The sequence below is a fragment of the Thamnophis sirtalis genome, unplaced genomic scaffold, assembly GCF_051295495.1.
Source record: "Thamnophis sirtalis isolate CommonGarterSnake01/CBP01778 unplaced genomic scaffold, rThaSir2_p1.2 scaffold_2, whole genome shotgun sequence".
NCBI classification, from domain to species: domain Eukaryota; kingdom Metazoa; phylum Chordata; class Lepidosauria; order Squamata; family Natricidae; genus Thamnophis; species Thamnophis sirtalis.
In genome coordinates, this window is record NW_028261382.1 from 36525533 (window position 1) to 36545582 (window position 20050).

The 20050-nt window shown below is 58.8% G+C and overlaps 2 protein-coding genes across 4 annotated transcripts; both read left to right on the top strand.

Moving 5' to 3' along the window:
• Positions 1-26: 26 nt before the first annotated feature.
• Positions 27-8420, top strand: RABL6 (RAB, member RAS oncogene family like 6). Of its 3 annotated transcripts, none has more exons than XM_014057559.2 (15): positions 27-348; positions 1443-1577; positions 1837-1884; positions 2265-2317; positions 2459-2550; positions 2885-3025; positions 3737-3842; positions 4222-4325; positions 4503-4822; positions 5025-5178; positions 5285-5488; positions 6133-6406; positions 6690-6858; positions 7038-7102; positions 7364-8420. In XM_014057559.2, the coding sequence occupies exons 1-15, from the start codon at positions 219-221 to the stop codon at positions 7574-7576; spliced, it is 2208 nt and encodes a 735-aa protein (XP_013913034.2). In that variant the 5' UTR covers positions 27-218; the 3' UTR covers positions 7577-8420. The 3 variants fall into 3 exon arrangements, with proteins under 3 accessions (XP_013913034.2, XP_087560958.1, XP_087560959.1); XM_087704832.1 differs by having other exon boundaries at positions 5043-5178; XM_087704833.1 differs by lacking the exon at positions 7038-7102.
• A 3378-nt stretch (positions 8421-11798) lies between these two features.
• On the top strand, positions 11799-19504 carry AJM1 (apical junction component 1 homolog). Its single transcript, XM_014057586.2, has 3 exons — positions 11799-11864; positions 14206-18732; positions 19127-19504. The coding sequence occupies exon 2, from the start codon at positions 14270-14272 to the stop codon at positions 17489-17491; it is 3222 nt and encodes a 1073-aa protein (XP_013913061.2). The 5' UTR covers positions 11799-11864; positions 14206-14269; the 3' UTR covers positions 17492-18732; positions 19127-19504.
• Positions 19505-20050: the final 546 nt, after the last annotated feature.

Sequence of the window (20050 nt, forward strand, 5' to 3'; positions counted from 1 at the left end):
CGGCACCGCCCCCCCCCCGGCCGCTGGCTGAGGGAAAGGGAAGATGGCGGCGGCGGCAGCGGAGGCGCCCGCCTTGGAAGCCACTCCGGCCGCTGCGGCGGGGACGGCGGCTCCGGGGACCGCGCGGAGGGCGGCGGCTCAGCGGCCGCGGGCGGAGAAGTAGGCGGCCTCGCCGTCCCGGGCGCAAGCGACCGAGGAGCGCCGTCCCGCGCCTGACGATGCTGTCGGCCTTGAAGAAGCTGGTGGGCTCCGAGCAGGCCCCGGGGCGGGACAAGCCCATCCCGGCGGGGCTCCAGTCCATGAACCAGGCGCTGCAGCGACGCTTCGCCAAGGGCGTCCAGTATAACAGTGAGCGGCGGCCGAGGGAGGGGAGGGGAGGGGAGGCCTTGCCGAGCTTTGGACGGGCCGTTGCGGGCAGGAGAGAGCCGTACGGAGACCGGGGGGGGGGCTTGGATGGGAGGCCTCGGCGTGAAGGCGGCCCGGGCGAGTCGGCTGCCCCGGGCTCTTCCGAGGGGAAGGGGCGAGTAGGAGGGCTGGGACCGGCCCGTAGCAGCTGCGGCTGATGGTGGGGTGAGCGTTGGTTGGGAGGCCGGTTGGGGCCCCCGAAAGGCCCCGTCAGGCCGCTTTGGCTGCTCCCGAACAGGCAGGGCGGGGGTGGGTGGGGATCAAGGGCTTGCTCGGACGCTCTTGAGGTCCCCGAGGCCCATCGGCCAAGCGCCTCTTCCCTCCCGAGGGCCCCGATATCACTCCCAAAACGAGTGGCGGTTCCCGAAGCCAAGTTTTTTTCAGTCTCTGTTGAGCTGCTCTGCCTTCTGTCCCTTGGAAGAGAAGCCCCTGCTTTGGTCTCCGTCTCAGCTGCTGATTTGCTTGCAGTCCTTCAAACGGGCCCCTGCTGTTGGGATGCTTTTTTGTGCCTCTCCGACTTCTTTCCTTCAACGAAGGCAGCTCCCAGGCCACGTTACCCTCCTGTGTTGCTTTGTCTGCGGGGAAACACAATCCTCCTCAGTTACCTTAGAACCGGGTCCCGTTCCTTGCAGTGGCATTGAGGCCTGTGTTGAGATGGGTTGGGTTGAGTTTCCCTGCTTGAGTAGGACAATGTTGGGGGCAGTGGCTGTTCTCCTAATGTTTCCTTGGCTGAGCACAAAGGCCTGCCATAACGCTTTCATTTCCTTAACTGTCCCAGAGCAACCGATTTTCTCAGCAGCCTGCTTTTCCACAGTCACACTCTTTTGACGTCAGTTTTATTTTTTAAAAAGTAATTTTTTCAATGAAAAGGCCGGCGACTATTGGCACGTACTGCTGTGGCTGCCAATAGCCATTCCCGCCTCGACCGTTCCTTTTATCTTAGAAAGCAGATGCCTGTCTTTAAGCACACCGACTGGACTTGTGTCTCTGCAGCGCTCTTGACTCCCTTTATCATTCCTTCATTTTTCTTTCCCTAGTGAAAATTGTCATTCGAGGTGACAGGAACACAGGAAAGACCACTTTGTGGCATCGGCTGCAGGGAAAGAAATTTGTTGAGGAATATATCCCAACCCAGGAGATCCAAGTCACCAGCATCCATTGGAACTATAAGAGTGAGTTTTGCCAGCTATTGGGGACGGAGAAGCACTTTTTTCTTTGCTGTCTGATGTATAACTCAACACTGGAGCCACGTGCTGCTCTGGTCCCTTCATTGGTAAAGGCACGTTGCCAGAATAGGCCTGTCCTCGTTTTTTTTAAACACACCCAGCCATCTGCTCTATGCCACGTGGGTCGGGGGTAGCTCTAACAGTGTCCGAGTTAACTGCAACTGAGCAAACCTTTCTAATCTATGTGCCTGGGTGCCTTTTCCAGCTACTGATGATATTGTGAAGGTTGAAGTCTGGGATGTGGTTGATAAAGGTAAGGTCTCTCCTTTCATTCGGATGCTACAGTCATTATATAGTATTTGGATTAGGCTTGAGAGGGTTGGGAAACAGGCATCTCCTCTGCCTGCCCCACTGGCTTCCTAGGGGTGAGCGGAGCATCTCTTTGCCCGTGGCTACTGCTTTCTGGTGCTACTCTTGAATGTCCCCACTGGAAATGTATGTTCACCCTGTCCAGTTTCTGTCTCCTCTTTCTGCAAAGTGATGGGATGTCTCCTTCTGAGCTTCCAAAGGCAGAAATGTTGTGCATGAGGTGGGATGTGGGAAAAGATACGTGTTTGGGACCCTCTTTCTTTCTGCACAGCTAGGAGACCAACTGTTTTCACAACTGTGCTCTTCCCCTTTCAAACACTGCAGGCAAGTCCAAAAAACGGGGAGATGGGTTGAAGCTGGACAACGATCCTCAGGAGGTGAGGCACACTCTGACCTGCTGTCTAATAAAGCATCAAGTCCTTCATTTGCACCTGGTGCAGCCTCTTGTTTCCTGTACGGTGTGAGACATCCCGGGAAGCAGCCGGAGATTTTTCGAGATCTTTCTCTTTCCACCCCAGGCAGAATCCGAGATGGCCTTGGATGCGGAATTCCTGGATGTATATAAGAACTGCAACGGTGTCGTGATGATGTTTGATATCACCAAACAGTGGTAGGGACTGCTGCCTTCACCTTTCCCTTGCTGTGACTCGGTACAAGAGAAAGGGCTTCCTCTCTGAGAAGTGCAAAAGCCTCGTCGTCAGGCGTTACACAAAGCTTGTAGATGATAAATGCTTTTCTGCTCCCGAAGAACTGAGAGTGTCAAGCAGAACTGATGACGTACATGGCTCTGTGGGGGAGGAGGGGTCTCCTTCAGCTGCTCTTATTGACTCAAGGGGTCTCTAGGCTGTTGTGCCTCCCGTAGGCGCAGCCTCTTTCAGAGCTGTTGTGGCAGAGGTGACCTGGACAAGCATCGTTCAAGGAGCTCTCCTTTCCACTCCATCCAGGACTTTCAACTACATCCTGAGAGAACTTCCAAAAGTCCCAACCCATGTACCCGTCTGCGTGCTTGGGAACTACCGAGACATGGGCGAACACCGGGTGATCCTGCCTGACGATGTGCGGGAATTCATTGACAACCTGAACAGGTAAAAGCATCCATCCTGTTAAGGAGCTTCAGGCTACCTTCTGGGAAGCCCTCCTGGGGCCTCTTGTTCATTGCTCCACTTAAACCTGCCTTCTGGCGGGCTTGTTACCTAAAGTCTGAATGCACACACCGCATCCTCCTCCAATAATGAGTCGCATCTCACTGGCACCTTCTGGGCACGTGTACCAAATTGCTGCCCAGGCAGTCAGTAAATTCTGCCCAGGCCTTTTTTCCCTAGCTGGCATCTGCTTTGCTACCGTTCATCTGCAGCAACTCAGCAGAGGGTGTGAGTGGGCGGAAGTGCTGTGCGCGTATGACGAAATGCCTGCAAAGTCATTGTGTGCCTGCTTTGCATTGATCGGTTGATCTCCTTCATCTAAGCTAGCATCCACCAGACATTGTGGGCATAAAAACTGGACATGCCCCACTGGCGGACAGGTGTGTGCTCTCTCAGCTCTTGTGCCTTTTTCAGCAGCTGTTTTCAGTTGAACTGCTGGCAGCCATTGCCCTCCCCCCTCCACCTCCCAAGTTCACGGGCAGCAGGCCTCTTCAGCTAATGCCCCTACCTGGCATTAAGGCGTGCCTTGGAAGGGCCGTGGACAGCATGATAGCCCCTCGGCAGGCTGAGTCAGCTGCAGTTGGAGGGTTGGTCTCAATCATCCTCTGGCTCACAGTCTCCCCCCCCCCCCAATCCACTTTTCACATTGAACAGGCCTCCCGGCTCCTCCTACTTTCGTTATGCCGAGTCTTCCATGAAGAACAGCTTTGGCCTCAAATACCTGCACAAGTTCTTCAACATCCCCTTCTTGCAGCTGCAGGTAGGACTTCGGCAGCTCTTTCCTTCTAGGGACCGGGAGGGGGCAGCATGGCCCCAGCCTAGCGAAGTCCTGTCTACTGAACAAGGAGAGGAGTGGGCTCCCCAGGAGTAGAGCTGCTGCTGCTGCTGCTTCCCCGTGGCTGCACACTGAGCGCCTGGTGGAGAATGAGAAGCTGCTTCATCTGGATTTAGTCCATCCCTAGATGCTCTTTTGGGTGGGGAACCCCCACCACCCCCTGTTTTGCACCTGAGACTGTCACCTCACTGGCCACAAGTGGCTCTTCAGTTCATGACCTTGGGGCAGAGGAGGGGAGGTGGTGACGCCTGAGCAGCCCCTTGCCTGCTCTGAAGCAGGTGATCTCCCCTCCCGTCTCTTGCAGCGAGAGACTCTGCTGCGGCAGCTGGAAACCAATCAGCTGGATATTGACGCCACCCTGGAGGAACTCTCCGTGCAGCAGGAGACCGAAGACCAGAACTATGAGCTGTATGTCTGATGAGGACGCTCCCCCCTCCGCCCTTCTTATTTTGGGCTCTGTCTGGGGGCTTTTCTGGAAGCCTCTCCCCTTCCCGCTAAAAAAAATATCCCAGGAATTGTCATTCAAGCCTGGCCTCTCTTCAGTTTGGGGGAAGCTCCCGAGATTACGTTTTCTGTCCCCGACAGGTTCCTCGAAATGATGGAAGCTCGTGGCCGGGGACATGCCTCTCCTTTGGCCACCAATGGGCAGAGCCTTTCCTCAGGTTCCCAGTCTCCGGTGGTTCCACCGGGCAATGCTTCGGGGGGCTCCAGCCCCGGCACCCCCCAGCAGAGCTTGGCCAACCCCACCCTTGCCACGGACCCCGCTGATCCTCCAGCACCAGGACTGCCGCCGGAAGCCCAGCCACCCGCGGCCATTCCTGCACCAGCTGCACCGCAGAAACGTGGTATCATCGCTCGGCTCTTTGGGACCTCCCCAGCTCCCGAGACTGGTGCTCCCTCTCCAGGTGAGGGTGCAGTGCTGGAAAGATATAGGAATCTGGGTCCTCGGGTGGTAGTTTGGTGAGGGTGGGAGTTGACAAGAGCGGCGCAGTGCCAGCTTAGGGAAGGAGAAATTCTGTGCCATGGTGGGCCCTTCAGACCCACAGTTGATCCTGGGCTTTGGCAAGGCTCGACTGGTTCCCCTGAGGTGCTTCTCTTGTTTCCCAGATCCTGCCCTTCCTGCAGTTGCTCCCTTGAAAGTCCAGAGCGTAGAAGACTTTGTCCCCGAGGAGAGCCTGGACCACAGCTTCCTGGAAGACCCCACCCTGCAGAGAGACAAGGGGGGGAAACAGGCAGGAAAGGCTCCCACCGACAGTGACAGGTGGGAGACCCTGTTCGGCAGCTTTGGGCTGGATTCAGGAGGAAGCTTTTTCCTCCTCCTCCTCCGCCTGCAGGCTGTGTCATTGCCCATGACTTTCTCCTTGCAGTGACAGAGATGCTCCTGGTGGGAACCCCTTGGTTGCTGGCTTCCAGGATGACCTGGACCTGGACGAGCGTCTCTTCAGCAAGCCCCCGTTAGCAGCTGAGCTGATCCCCAGCCAAAACGTGAACCTGTCGAGCGAGGAAGAAGAACCCTCCAAGTTCTCTGGAGGGGGGGCTGAGGATGCTGCCTTAGAACAAGAAAGAAAACGGTAAAGGGGGCGCCGGGAGTTGTGGGGTATTGGTGACTACAACTCCCAGCAGCCCTCGCTGCTTCGGCCCATAGCAAGATGCGTAGGGAAAGGGAGCTACGTACTGCAGTGTGTAGGGGAGCAGAAGTTCTCGGCTCCAGCTTTAGCAAGCCAAAAACCATTGCAACTCAGTTTGAAATGTATCATTTAAACTTTTCATCAAGCCTTATATAAAAATGCAAGAGAACGTGGCAAACTTTAAAAACAAAAATATAGCAGCTAGGGAAACTCGGTTCATGTGTCGGGAAGTCCGTGTGTAAGGAAAAAAGCCTTTTGTCTCGACAGGGAAGGAAGGAAGAGTTGCGGGTTGTTAACTTTGCAGATTCAGGGTTTGTGGGATTTTGCCCTGTCCAGTTTTTCCCGTGACATGAAATCCTCTAGATTTCAACCCAAAAGACTGAAGATCCTGCACCAGGTGTAAACGGGTGATAAATGTTTGTGTGTGGAACGGAAGAACCGGCAGTTCCCTCTTCAATGCAGGCCTTGTTGACTGAGCCGCTGAAGCAGGTGGTGTCTCTGCAGAGCCACATCGAGCGCAGACTGTGGCTGCTGAACCACCCTGAGGCCTCCGGGCACAGTCCTCACTCTCCTTTTCCTTCCTCCAGAGCTTCCAAAAAGTCCTTGAGACTCCCAGAGCCCTTGGCACCCTCCACATCCACAGAGCTGAAATCTCCCTCCGGCCAACCCCCCCTTGAGCAGAGCAAGAGAGCGATGGCAGCCGGGGACCCTGAGGCCCGTCCGCCCCCAGCGCCCTCTGCCCCCAAGCAGCAGGAGTCCGAGAGCGACTCGGAGGGGCCCTTCGCCACGCAGATGCTCTCCTTTGTGATGGACGATCCAGACTTTGAAAGCGAGGAGTCCGAAAGCCAGAGCAAGCGCCCAGTGAGTCCCTGCCCTGCCCTCACCCAGGTTGGCAAGGTTTAGACGGGGGAACTGAAGCAAAGTGTCAGTCCGTCTCTGAGCATCAGCCGGGGCCCCTCCTGGGAGGCTTTATGCGGGACCTTCGGTTCGGCCCATCGCATGTTTTCTATGAGTCGGCCGGGGCTCTTGTTTCCCCAAGGAAGCGCGCTCAGAAGCACATGTGGGTCCGAGGAGAGGGCTTCCCTGTGGTTTTGACAAGGGGGCGACAGTGGGCACTGAGGGGCCTTCTCCCCTTTGCCTCTAGGAGGAGTTTCCAGTGCGAGAGGATCTCTCGGACCTCTCCGAGGAGGATCCCCCTTCCAGACCTCCCCAGCTGCCCAAGCCCGTCACCCGCTCCTTCCGAGTGAAGAACGAGGCCGATCTCTTTGGGCTGGGGCTGCAGAAACCGGTGGGCCGGGACAGCAGCGAGGAAGGTGAGGAGCCTCGGCCACAATCAGACCCTGCCTTGCAGATAAGGCCCCAGCGCTTTCCCCCAGCTGTGCATTGCCACAAAGGCCCCTTCCCCCTAATAAACATGCTATCGGTCGGGGGCTTTTCATGCTGACGGAGGCTGGAAGCTCACCCTCCTTTTTCCTGCCCCTCCGCCTCCCAGCCGCAGAGAAAGAGAAGCAATCCTTGAAGGAGAAGAAGAAGAAGAAGAAGAGGACCAGCAAAGAGGTGGGTCGCCTGCATAGCTGCCTTTGTCCGGGGGCAAGAAATGTTTCTGAGCTGAGCCCCCAAAGGGACCCATGCGGGCAAAACAGACTCCCAGGCTCTGCTCAGAGCGGCCCCTTTTTAACCCAGCACAGTCCTTGCCTTCCTCTGCACTCCTCCCACACTTGCAGGCTCTGCGGGGCAGGTGGCCTTGGGCCTCTTGGGGTGCTGCTTGGGGGATGCCCCCCCTCCCACTTCACGCTTTCTCCCCAACTGCTTTTCCAGGAAGAAGCGGAGAAGGTTTCCGGGAGGAGAAAAAGCCGGCCGAAAAAGAGCGAGGAGGAGGAGGAGGAGAGGGGAGAGAAGGAGAAGAGAAAGCCCTCCAAGCAGCAGCGGGGCAAAGCCAAGCCCAACGGGATCAATGAGCTGGAGGCCTTCCTGGGGGGCGGTGCTGGGGCCAGCAAGCAGCGGGGGGTTGGAGACTATGAGGAGCTATAGCCCCTCCCTAGCCAGGTGCAGGGGGCAGCCGGCCCCAGCCCACCGTCACCGCCCCTCCCTGCCTTTCTCTGCTGCCCGTCGCCAGAGGGGCTGGAGCCAGAGGAGGGGCCTGCGAGGGGGTCAGAAGCCCCCAGCCTCTCTGTCCTTTCAGCTGGGGCTCCTGAGAGGGGGGGCTACCCACGGAGGCCACATCGTATCCCACTCAAAGTGGCCGCTGCCCATCGGACGACGGATCCGTGCTAATTTTCTTTTTGACGAGAGAAAGGGCTCTGGACCAACGGCTCCCCTTAGAGCTTGGGAAGTTGCAGGGTCCCAGCCAGGTGTGTGTGGAGTGGGGCAGAGGCCTTCCATGGGGTGGGGGTGGGGGGTGTTGCAATGATGTAGTTTTATTCTGGCAATTTGGGGGAGAGAAAGGCAGACATAGGTGCCCCCTCCTCCTTCCCGCCCGTTTCTCAGTTGCCCCATTTTGTGCACCCTGGAAGCCCCTGGGAAGGAGGCCAGCCCCACAGGTGGAGGGGTGTGTGTGCTGTCCACCCCTTTCCTGGCTCCTCCTTTAGTGGGCTCCCCCCCCCCCACACACTTCCCGGATCCCTGTCTCCCAATCACTGCTGCATGTCTTTGCCCTGAAATCCAGCCAGCTCTTGGGAATGGCTGCCCCACCCCCCCTGCCGTGTTTTCTGTCCCCCCCCCCACCCTCTCTTGTTCCTCCACTCGCCTGGCTCTTTGCCCCCAGTGACCTCAGAGAAAAGCTGCAGATTCCGGTGCATTCCGTTGTGCCCTTGTTTCTAGGTGTGGATTGAAATTGGGCTGTTTCGACATTCCTCCCCTCTGTGCCACCCCCCTCCCTTGGCCTCCAGCAGCCTGCATGGCACAGGGGGTGCCCTCAGGGCCTCTGGCCTCCCTCCCTGTGCTCCGGGGGGGGGGAGGGTGTGCATGACTAACCCACTCTTGCCCCTTGGCCCCCGAAGACTCCCAGGCCCCTCCCCTCTTCCCCCATGAACACTTCCCCCCCCCCACTCCAGGAGCCTCTTTTCTGCAATGCAACTGGCAACTGAGCCTTGTGCTGTTCACTCCCCTTTTCTTTATTCCCTTCTTCACTTTGCTTTTGGGAAAAGGTCCCAGTGATGCACTCCTCATTCCAGCTGATAAAGCTCTCGGTTGTACAACTGTGTCCCGTTTCCTTTCTTTGGGCGACCCCTCAGCTGGATCCAGGCTGCTTCTGGCTCTGTGTGTGCGTGTGTGCGTAGGAGCTTAGAGACCCCATCCTGAGCAGAGGACTCCCCGCCTGTTTGGGGAGGGGCTTGGCCTGGCCTGTCCCTCCCGTGCTCTCCCCTCGGAGTCCCCTCCAGAGCGCCCCCCCCGCCTCCTCCTTGGTGCCCTGAGACAAACAGCTTTCTTCACACGCATTTATTGCAGTTCATGTCATCCCAGTTTGTGGTTTTTGGCGCCCCTGTTTTGCAGATGTTCCTTCCTCCCAGCCCTTCTTCCTGGCCTTCCTCCCACTGTCCAGCGGAGCTGGCCTTTGTATTTTGTGCAGGAAGGGTGAGTGACCTCGGGGGTCTTTTTGTTGTCAGTGGTTGAGCTCCAGGCTTCCTTTGCCATCCTGCATTGCCACCCACCACCGCTGGCGTTACTGTGGTAACCTGCCAGGAAGGATATTTATTTATTTATTTATTTGGAGTTTTTATATGCCGCCCAATTCCAAAGGACTCCGGGCGGCTTACAAGAAATATAAAAAGCACATAACGACAAAACAATTTAAAACAACAGACACCCCTCATACATTCATTCTAGTCGGGGCCGGACCTCAACAGTGAGGTCAACAGCCCCAGGCCTGCCGGAACAGCCAAGTTTTTACGGCTTTCCTGAAGGCCACCAGAGTGGGTATGGTCTGGATTTCCGGGGGGGGGGGGGGCTGGTTCCAGAGTCGGAGCAGCCACCGAGAAGGCTCTCCTCCGAGGGCCCGCCAGCTGACATTGTTTGGCTGACGGCATCTGAAGGAGGCCCAATCTATGGGATCTTACCGGCCACTGGGAGGTATGTGTCAGCAGGCGGTCTCGAAGGTATCCTGGCCCTAAGCCATGTAGGGCTTTAAAGATAATAACCAAAACCTTGAATTGAGTCCGGAGACCAATTGATAGCCAGTGCAGCTCATTGAGGTTAGGTGTAACGTGGGTCGTCCTTTGCCCCTGCTGCAGGGGCAAAGGACGACCTCCAGGCTCCCAGCCCAGATGGGCCTCCTGCCGCCTTGGGAGGAAGTGCCAGAGTTGCATCGCCACCACTTGCATCCTCTTCCACAGCCGCCTTCCTTGCTGCAGAAGATGCAGCAGATTTTCCTTAGGGGGTAGATGACGGTGGATGATGGGCCTTGTGCTGGGCAGCCCCAGATCAAAGGCCAGGTGATTCCTCCTCCTCGCTGCCATCCCTACCACCTAATCCCTCCCAGCTGAGCCCCCCCCCCTTCTCCCAGCAAGCGAGCCTTAAGAGGGATCCCGGCCGGAGGAGGAGGCCAAAGAGGCCACCTGGTGCCCAGAGCTTTTCTCCGCCTCTCGTGCGCCCCCCCCCCCAGCCATCCTCATCCAGCCCCGAGATTTAAAAGGAGGGAGCCAGATGGCTGGCTGGGAGGTCAAACAGCCACAAGGCTTGGCAGCAGGATCTGGTGGCAGCCCGGACTTCATGCCCAGCTTGTGAGGCTGAAAATTCAGCTGGGTGGGCCCTGCGAGCCCCCCAAGTGGAAGCCGAAGGCTCAGCTGGATGTACCCAGGCAGCCAAAAGTGCTGCCTGCGAGGGGAAGGCGGCCCCTGCGGCCATTTTAAAATGCTGGAGGTGTTTTCGTCCAAGCGGATCGAATGTTTCCATCCCTTCCTCTGCTGAAGGTAGAAGGGTTTTCCTTGCAAGCTTCATGATTCATCCCGAACAGGCTGCAGGCTGGGCAGGGGGAGGAGGGCCTTCACAAAGGGGCCGTGGGCGGCAGGGGCTACTTGTGGATCAGCTCTGCCCGTCTGGGTTGACAGCTGCTGGGGGACAGAAGACATACAGAGAAGAGGATGCTGGATTCGCTTTATGATAAGATTTTGCTCCTGGCTTGTGGCGGGTTTAGAGGCGGTGGGGGTGCTGACCCATCCCCAGGAGGGCAAGATGCCCGGTGCTAAGGAGCCTCTGCCTCTCGCAGCATGACATGTGCTGGGGAGCCCCTTCTGTAGCCACAAGAGCCTCCACGTCCAGGAGCAGTGTAGCATGAATGCCAGGTGCAACCACTTGGAGCGAATGGTTAAGCCACCCCGTCACGTCCATGTTACGTGGTTGATCCAAGAAGGTGAATGCCAGATGGAGGGAGTGGAACTGTTGGGAAGAGAAGGGTAGACTTCTGGCCGGCCCAGCCTTTCCTGGCTCTCGAGATTCGGCCTACCTGGTTGCAGGTGAGACAGGTGCTCGCCTTCTTCCTTCCCCCTCCCTCACCTCTGCCTCTTCCTGGCAACGTCACCCTGAGCGAGACTTGGCTTGCTTGTAGCCAAGCTGCCCAAACAGCCTTCCCTGTACCAGGTGTGGGGCCACAGGTTGGCCTCTGATTTCCTGGGGCTGGAGGGGGGGCTGGGGTGGGACAAGCAGGGGGCAGAGGAGAGCTCTGGCCAAGCGAGGGGGGAGAGGTCCAGCCCTGTCCCGCTCCATAGCAAGTCGGGCAGCTTTCTCGGGTGAGGGGAACAGCATGACTGGATGCTTTGCCCAGGACAAAGGGTGCCAACAGGAACCTGCCAAGTGAGAAGCCGTTTCTGGCATTTTCTGGCTCACTTGTCTGTTTTTCCCCAAGGGCTCTGTAAACAGGGCTTCCATGGGCTGGGGGGAGCTAAATACCTCCAGATTCAGAGGCAGTCTACCTGCAGGGCCAGTCTACCTCCAATTCTGCTTGTAGGCTTCTCTCTGGCACGATTTTGCCAAGGTGGGTGAGGAAGAAGAGGTTGGGCTGGGAGGGCCATTCCTCTCCTGGGCTGGGAAGGAGGGAGCTGTGCTTGGGTCCCTCCCCCTCCCCCAAAGCAAATTCAGTGGGGACCGTTAGGAGGGGGGCGAGCACGCTGTGTAAGATTGGAGGCCAACTCCGCTTCCTCTGCCCGGCCGAGGGAGCAACTGCTCCCGGGGCTTCCCTGCCGCCTCCTCTGCGCTGGACGCGTCCCCTTTAAGGGCTGCCAGTGGCCGCTGGGGGCGCTGCGGAGTCCAGGAGGGGTCTGTGCCGGCGGCCGAGCAGGTGCCGGAGCCGGGGAGGGGGCGCCTCTTCTGCGGGCACCCAGGCGAGGTGAGGAGGCCGGCGCTTGCGGCAAGGGAGAGGGGGTGCAGTGGGGAGGGGGACGGCGTGCGTGGCTGGGCACAGAGTCCTGTTCCCTTGAAGTGGGGAGTTCGGGGCATCCCCGGCTGCAAGTGGGAGGGGGCTCCCCGCGTCAAGCCCAGGAGCAGCAAAGGGGGTCCGGGCTGGGGGCTGCCGTGGCTCTTTCATCTGGGAGCATCTTCCTGGCCCACTCCCCCGCCTCCTGCTGAAGCGCTATCCATCCGCCAGCCATGACGTATGGTGAAGAGGGAGCCCCCCCCCCCGCCCGCTTCGCCTTTCAAGTGTTGGCATCTCTCTGGGCATGCAGAGGGGCATCCCTTCCTGTGCCACCTCCCCCCCCCCGCTGCCTCGCTCAGGTGGGTAGACAATGTTGGTGGGGGAGAAGGCAGATTTTTTGGGGGAAGGGGTCCCCTGCGTGATGCCCTCCCGATGGCCAGGCCCCTTGGGCTGCCTCTCCATCACCCGCAGTGTCATCCCGGTGGAAGGCAGGCGGGGGTGGGGGGAAGCACTCCGGTGAAGACGCCTGATGCTCCTACCCTTAACCCTTCGGCTGCTTGGCGCATCTTCTTCCTTCCCGAGGCTTCCGAGGCAGAGCGCAGCTGTGTTCCAGCAGAGGCTCCTGCCGAGCTGTGGGACAGAGGGAGACACCTCTAGGCGCGTGCAGAGTGCGTTTCCTCCCCAAGCTGTGAGTCAGAGTATATGTAAAGGTGGGGGTGGGTGGGATGGTGAAGTTCAGCCATTGCAAGGGTGGAAGCCCAGGTGTGTGAGCTGATCCCCACCTGGTCCCCCTCCCTCCCCCCAGCCCTTTGCACACCCTCTGTTTGGTGCAGGGGCCCTAGAAAAGGAAGAGGGGAGAGTATAGGGGCTGGCCAAGTCCACGACCACTGTGAGGTCTGGCCTGAAATTGTCCTCGGATGGAAGTTCCTTGAGGCCAGTTCCATCCCTTCCAAAACAGCCCCCACCCCAGAGGGGAATGGTAGCGGAGGCCTCCTGCCAGGGCTGTGGGGAGAGGACGGCCTGTGGGGGAAGGGTCAGCAGAGGGAGATGGACCTCCTGGCGGTCTCGGCCTCAGGGGTCCTGTGCCAGGAGGCCCCGCTTCCAGGGGACGAGTGCTGTGACGCCAGACATGGCAGGAAAGGCACCCGGGCCAAGGACGGAAGGAGGGGGGGGGGGGGTTGCCTGGCAACACCGTAACTGGCACTGCCCCGGTGCTTGGAGTGCCAGCGGATGGCAGCCCCCGTGTCACGCTTTGGTTCCGGAGCTCCCAGGGTTCTTCTGGCCTGGAGGGGCTTTGTAAACGGGTCCCCTCCCTCCTCGAAGACGGGGAGGGGGGGCTGAAATAGCCTTTTTGGAGCATTGCCTTGGCTTTTGCCAAAATAGATTGCAAGCAGGGAAAAGGTTTTGCAGAAGATACAGGCCCTGGGAAGGGAAATGGGAGGGGGTGGGTGGGTGAAAGGAAGGGAGTGGTTTGGCCAGGCTGCAGGGGATGAAAGCCCTAATGGGGGTAGGGGGTCCCCAGTGGGGGTTTCTGAGTCACATGGCAGGAATGAAAGAGATCCCCCTCCATCCCCTCCCCCCCTTTCCCTGGAATTCAGGGCTGATGATGGGGAAACAGGGAGTTCTCTGATTCAGGGCCCCCTTTTCATAGCTCAGCAATGAGGCGGGAGAGACCAAGGGGCTTTTGCAGGGGGGGGGTTTAAAAACAGATGAGACCCCCCCCTTTTTTTTTATATCCTGCCCTCCCCGCTTGATCCCAGGGATGAGAGAGCCTGATCTTGGTCTGTATCTGAACCGGACAGAGCATCTCTCCTGCTCCTGGCCTTCATTGGAATTTCCCAGCATGCATTGCTTCCCAAAAGAGAGAGGGGTTTGTGTGTGTGTGTGTGTGAGAGAGAGAGAGAGAGGGGGGGGAGGAGAAACCATGGTAACCGTGCGGTCTAGGAGTGAGACCAGCTTGCGTTTCTGTGTCTGCTCCCTCGTGAATATTAGCAAAAATGCCAGCCATTCGGCCTGCTTCCCCTCTAATCAGAAGGCCAGGCCTGTAGGGTGAGGCTGCCAGTGGGTCAGGAAGCGCTTGGCTGATGGCAACCTGAGCCATGGTGGGGGGGGGGGAGAGAGAGGAGGGGGGGGCTCATTGACCAGAGCTCTGTCTTGTCAATCAGCCATCACTGCCTATCATCCCAGCCCCCATTCTCCTACCCTGGGACCTGGTGGGGGGAGCGGCCCCTGGCCTGCCTCTCACCCCCCCCACCTCCCCGTGGGTGCTGTGCTTGGGCCCACTGCTTAGCGCCCTCTCGCTCCCTCTTTCCAGGCCTGGTTGCCTTCACTGAGATGATCTGAGGAGGGCTGGAGACGAGCTGGACTCGGATTCTAAGATGACCCGAACAGACCCACCTGACGTCCTGGTGTCTGCCGTGTGTCAGGACGTCCCGGTGGCCTCCACCCGCTCTGCCTTCTGCCAGCCCAGCAGGCGATGTGACTCCTCCATGTCTTCTGCCCTCAAGAACCCGCCTGCCCAGCACTTCAACAAGCGGCACTGTCGCAGCTTCGACTTCCTGGAGTCTCTCGACGACCCACCAGTGCCTGTCACTCCCGCCATGGAGCGGCATTCCCGGCGGCCTCCCACGCCAGAGCCCTCCTCGGCTCCCGGAGGCAAGCGGGTGTCTCTCCGGGCCGCTGTGCAGGAAAACTATGTTTCCCAGGGGAAGGACGCGGCTTCCCGAGCTGAGCCCAAGAGGCGGGCCCGATCCAAGAGCGCCCCCCGCGCCAAATCCACCTTCACCCCTGTGGTCATTCCTGTAGCTTCGGGCTCCCCACCGGCCCCCACTAGGAGAGGGCGGGAAGTCTACCGAGTGCCCCGAGAGCCTGAGCGGGTAGAAGCATCCCCTCGCCGGGAAAGCAGCTACGCCTCCATGAAAGCCCTGATGAGCGAGGTGCACCCCATCAAACTGCAGCCTCAGCGGGCTGGCGGCAGCCGCATCTCACCCCTCTGTGTCACAGGAGCCAACTGCCCCGAAGAGGCCGCCCCGGGTGCCAGGCCCCCGCCGCCCAGCGTGCATGTCAAGCGCCGGGTGGACATCAAGCCGGACGAGGCTGCCGTACTGCATGCAGCTCGCAGTGCCAAGGGGTCCCACGGCCACGGCGAGGCTCTCCTGCCCTGGCCTCGGCCTCCAGGGACGCCCCACAGCTTGACCGTGCCCAGCAGCCGGCAAGTGCCCATGTCTCGGACTCCCACGCCCAGCGATACTTACAGTGGGGAACACCGAGGGCTGGCCCCCTACGCCCCTGAGTTTTGTGATGGAGGTCCCACTGTGGCCGAAAGCGGCTGCCTTCCTTACCTTCCCTACGTGCCCCCGAGGTTCTTCTACACAGAGGAACCAGGCAGTTTCCCTCAGAAGAGTTCCAGCTACAAGTCCTACCCTCCCCCTTATGGGGGCCAGGTCCTCCCACCCCAAACCTTCTACGCAGAAGAGCCTCCTCCCCCAGGGGCCTTCTACCCTCTTCCGGCCAGGAGCTTCCTTGTGGAGGAAAGCAGGGCCCCTTTTCCCATTCAGGAGGCCCCTGCTCAGACTTTCTATGGGGACGACCCTCGCCTTTACACCCCCAGGACCCTCCCTGCAAAAGCGGTTTACCCAGAAGACCCCAGGCCTTACCCTGCCTTGAGGGCCAACCCACGCATCTTCTACATGGAAGACTACGGGAAATACCACGAGCGGGAAGCGCTGTCTCGTACTTACCCCCACTCCCACATGGCTCCCTCCGTCCAGTTTAACGACTGGTACTGCCCTGAAAGGGGGACGGTGCCCTACCCAGCCTGGCAGATGGCCCGCTTTCCAGCTCACCAGCCTGCCTCCCAAGCCATGCTGTCGTCTTGGCACGCCAGCTACAGCGTTAGTCCTCCCCGGCTTGGTGTGGACACCAGGCATTACTCCAAATCCTGGGACAATATTTTGACCCCTCATGTGCGCCGGGAAGACCAGCTGCTGCGTGGCCGTAGCTACGAGAACCTGCTGTCTCGGGACCCACATCGTGCTTTCTCCCCCGATGACCGGCGCCAACCAGTGGTGGTGAACCTGTCCAGCTCTCCCAAGCGCTATGCCGCCCTTTCCCTCTCGGAGAACTCCCTCGTGGAGAAGATGCATGCCGACAGGGGGCGCCACGGCTGGTTCGTCACTCCAGAGATCACCATCACGGACAACGACATCCGAGCCAACCACGGGCTCGGCAAGCATGACAGGCGCTCAGCCAGCTGGGATGTCCTAGATTCAGGGGACGCCCGAGACAGAGCCTACGTTCCCCACCAGCCCTACGGCCCGGACCCCGGTGCCAAAGACAGCTCCGCCCGTCAGCGCAGCCTGGAGCAGTTGGACGAGCTCATCACCGACCTGGTCATTGACTACAAGCCCCCTTCCGTCTGCCAGCCCAGCGAAGTCAGCAACCTGGCCGATCAGCTGCGGCAGTTGATCAGCGACGGACTAGGGCTGCCTCCCAAGAAGCCGGACCCCTGGAGGCCCTCGGAGCCCCACCCCACCAAAGAGCAGCCTGGCCGCAGCTCCTTCCATGCCGACCTTTGGAAGGACCAGGGCCGCCGCTCCACTGAGCCCCCGGACCCTCCCAGGCCCTTGGAGAAAGGCCCAGAGGGCTGTTCCCCAGATCTCAGCGCGGATGAGGACGACCTCATGATGTGCTCCAACGCCAAGTGCCGCCGCACGGAGACCATGTTCAACGCCTGCCTCTACTTCAAGTCCTGCCACAGCTGTTACACCTACTATTGTTCTCGCCATTGCCGGCGGGAGGACTGGGACACCCACAAGGAGAGCTGCATCTACGGGCGGATCGGCAGCACCTGCCGCCACGTGCTGCAGTTCTGCCGGGAGAACGGTGAGGTGCACAAGGCCTTCTCCCGCATCGCCAAGGTGGGCTTCCTGTCTCGGGGCCGAGGGGTGCTCTTCTTGGGCTTCCCCAGCTCAGGCTCCGCCGAGAACTTCCTGCAGTTCGGCCTGGAGAGCTTGCTGATGTCCCCCACTTACCTGTCACTGCGGGAGCTGGAGGGCTATTCTGACAACCTCGGGGAGTACGCCCAGGAGCTGCAGGAGGCGGGCCAGCAGTACGACCCCCAGGAATGTTTCCTGCTGAACGTGACCGTGGCAGTGGGGCAGGAGGTGCCCGAGCGGCCCTCCCCCAAGGTACAGGTGCCAACCGTCCGCAAGTATGCCAAGATGGCCTTGGCGTCCTCCAGCCCCGAGAAGAAGATCCTCAAGAAGGAGCGAGACATGGAGACGCTGATCCTGACGCCTCCTCCCGGCACGGCCGACCTGGACAAGGACGGCGAGGAAGGACGCAAAGCGCGAGAGGTCTGCTTCATCAACATCCAGCGCGAGCTGCGGATTCGTGGCGTCTTCCTGCGGCACGAGTTCCCGAAGGTTTACGAGCAGCTGTGTGCCTTTGTGGAAAGCAACAAGCGCTTCACGCCCACCACCATCTACCCCATGGATAAGAGGACCGGCAAGCAGTTCATGTGCATGATCATGGCCGCCTCCGAGCCACGCACCCTCGACTGGGTGGCCAGTCCCAACCTCCTGGACGACATCATGTGAGCCCAGCAGTGTGGCCAGAGGGCAGCGGCCTTTTCCCTTCTCCTCTTACGTCAGTGCTAAGGTGATGGTTAGTCTCTTCCGGTTCTTTCCGAGCAAGGAGTGGCCAAGGTGGGGCCCAGCAAGGGACGGGGCCCCTGGGAGAGAGTGGGCCCTCATTGGTGGCCCTTTGCTCTTACTGGACGTTCGTCATCGTTTGAAGGACGGGTCCAAATCTGATCACCTTCAGAAAAGCGGATATTTTAGGAATTCCAGGCTTTCTTGGTCAACCTTTAAGAAAACAATCCTCAGCCTTACAGTCCGTTTTTCTTCTGAATTCCTCCAGACAAGAATGTTCTTACTTCATGGACCGATTTCCTTTATTTTTAAAAATTGATCCTGGAGAATAAAAATGAGGTAGGGGGAGAGTTTGCCACTAGCATTACAGTGGGGGGTTCCTTCTCCCTGGCAGTTTAATCTTGCCATCTTTGCAGCCGGGCTTGGCGGAGGCTCGGCTGCAGTATTGCCCTCCCCACTCCCATCTGCTATCCTGTAGTAAACCAGGACAAGGGAAGGGGCTCTCGGCCTGGGCCCACTGTATGTGGAGGGAGCAGGGGGGGGTGTGAGCCGCTTCCCACCAGTGATGCCTCCTCCCCCCAAAAAATCCGGGCAGAGAAATCCAGGTCAGAAGCTGTGGGGAGGAAAAGCGGTTGCTACGGTGATGCTCCATCCTTTGCAGGAAGGTGGGAAGGGGGTCAATGCCGGCTGGAAAGCGGAGGATGCCAGGAGCTTCGCCTGGCAGAGGGAAGAAGGGCTGCACACAAGAGCCTCGGTCCCAAGGTGGTTGGCTACGCATGGGGAATTGGGGGTGGGGAGGGCTGTATGGATGTTTTTTGTCTCTGGGGAAGGAAAATGTATAACGCAACATCGATTTGAGTGGGCGGGAGGGCTCCCGGGCTCTGCCTCTTGGGGAAGCGCCAAAGCCTACTGCCATATTCCGAGCCTTGGGACCTAAGAAAGCGATGATAGGCAGGTTGTGGCTTGGGAAGGAGACGGCCTCCAGCGTCACTGCACGAGTCCCTGCTCTGCCAGCCAGGTCGCTCTCCCCCTTGGAGAGGACAGTCTGCCAGTTTCCCCGTTCCCATGTTTATTCAGGCCCCTGATGAAGGCTGGGGAACCTGCCAAGGGCAGCTGCATCTTCCTGAATCTCTTAGGTCTGTGTGAGCAAGCGAAAGAGGGAGGGGAGGAGGGGATTCCAGGGCCAGGTATAGATGATATTGTGGGGAACCGGGGCGGGGGGGGGGGAAAGAGGGCTGCATGTGTGTGTGTATGTGTATTTCATTGCAGTGGGAGCATCCTCAGGACCCCAAATGTGTATGGCTGGAGGGAGGAAGCTGGAATATCCCTTTGCTCTGGCATTGCCCCATGGTGACCAGGGGGTGGCTGATTCATTTGTGGCACTATACTGTAAGGCATGGCCTGTTTTGGTAAGCTACGGAGTTCCTGCCCCCCCCTCCAAAGAAAAGTCCCTCTATCAAGGGGGAAAGGAGCTCTTGGTCTGCAGGCAGCCCCCCCCCCTTTTCCCCTCTGGCAAGCTATCTGGAGGACCAGAGGCCCCCTTTCCACCCACTCCCCCCCACCCGCAAGTCCCTTCTCCAGGATTCCCTTGTGAGCTTTATGATTCTTCCGTCCAGCCGCCCTCGTCCCTCGTTTTCCCCAGGGAGGAGTTTGTTGGTCCCTTTGCTTGAATTCTGCTTGTCGGGTGGGGGAATCGAAAGCACATTCTCTAGAAAAATAGGCCGGGAAAAGCCGTAATGGACAAAATGTTAGAAACTTTTTCTCTTGCCCGGCATTTTCCGACATTACCCTTGTTCCAGGTCTGCTGGTTTTCCCACATGGCGGTTTGGATCATAAAATAAATAAATATACGAATAAATGTATAAATATACACCCAGACTCGCTCATATAAATATATAGATACAGAGAGATATATGAATCTGAGACAAACTATTTCCTTTGAATAAACATAAACTATAACTTGAATGTGCTATGTTTGCATTTTCTGGAAGGGGGGGTGGGAAACCCGCCCCCCCCCATTGCTAGGACTCTGCTAGCGTCTCAAAGCAGCCGCGGGGGTGGGGTGAGGTGGGGGGCTTGTGAAGCACAATGCTGGCTTTTCTGTGCTGGCTCCAATGACTTCTGTGAGGGGTTGGACTAGAGGACCTTCGGGTCCCTTCTGAACCCACAATTGTGCACCGTTTCCTTCATTGGGGGTGGGCGTCCTTGGGAGAGGGACTACAATTCCCATCGACTTCGGCAACAGCGTCCAGCGGAGAACTCTGCCTACGCTCAGAGGCACAGTGGTTCACTAAACCGCTTCCCTTAAATCACGGGTGTCTAAATCTGGGAACTTTAAGACTTGTGGACTTAAACTCCCAGAATTCCCCAGTCAGACTGGCTTGGGCGGTACCAGCGAGGAGCGGGGTGCGCATGCTGAAAGATTCGGCTTTCTCCCGCCCCTTCCCCTTCTGCGGCACTTCGATTGGTCGCCGCCTCAGGCTCGCCGCGGCGACTCATTGGGTG

Excerpts from the sequence above, each read along its gene's own strand:
- RABL6 (XM_014057559.2), top strand. The coding sequence starts at position 219 with ATGCTGTCGGCCTTGAAGAAGCTGGTGGGCTCCGAGCAGGCCCCGGGG. Across the intron at positions 3,026-3,736 it reads TTCATTGACAACCTGAACAG|GCCTCCCGGCTCCTCCTACT; the intron begins GTAAAAGCATCC and ends CACATTGAACAG. Across the intron at positions 4,823-5,024 it reads GACTGGTGCTCCCTCTCCAG|ATCCTGCCCTTCCTGCAGTT; the intron begins GTGAGGGTGCAG and ends CTTGTTTCCCAG.
- AJM1 (XM_014057586.2), top strand. The coding sequence starts at position 14,270 with ATGACCCGAACAGACCCACCTGACGTCCTGGTGTCTGCCGTGTGTCAG.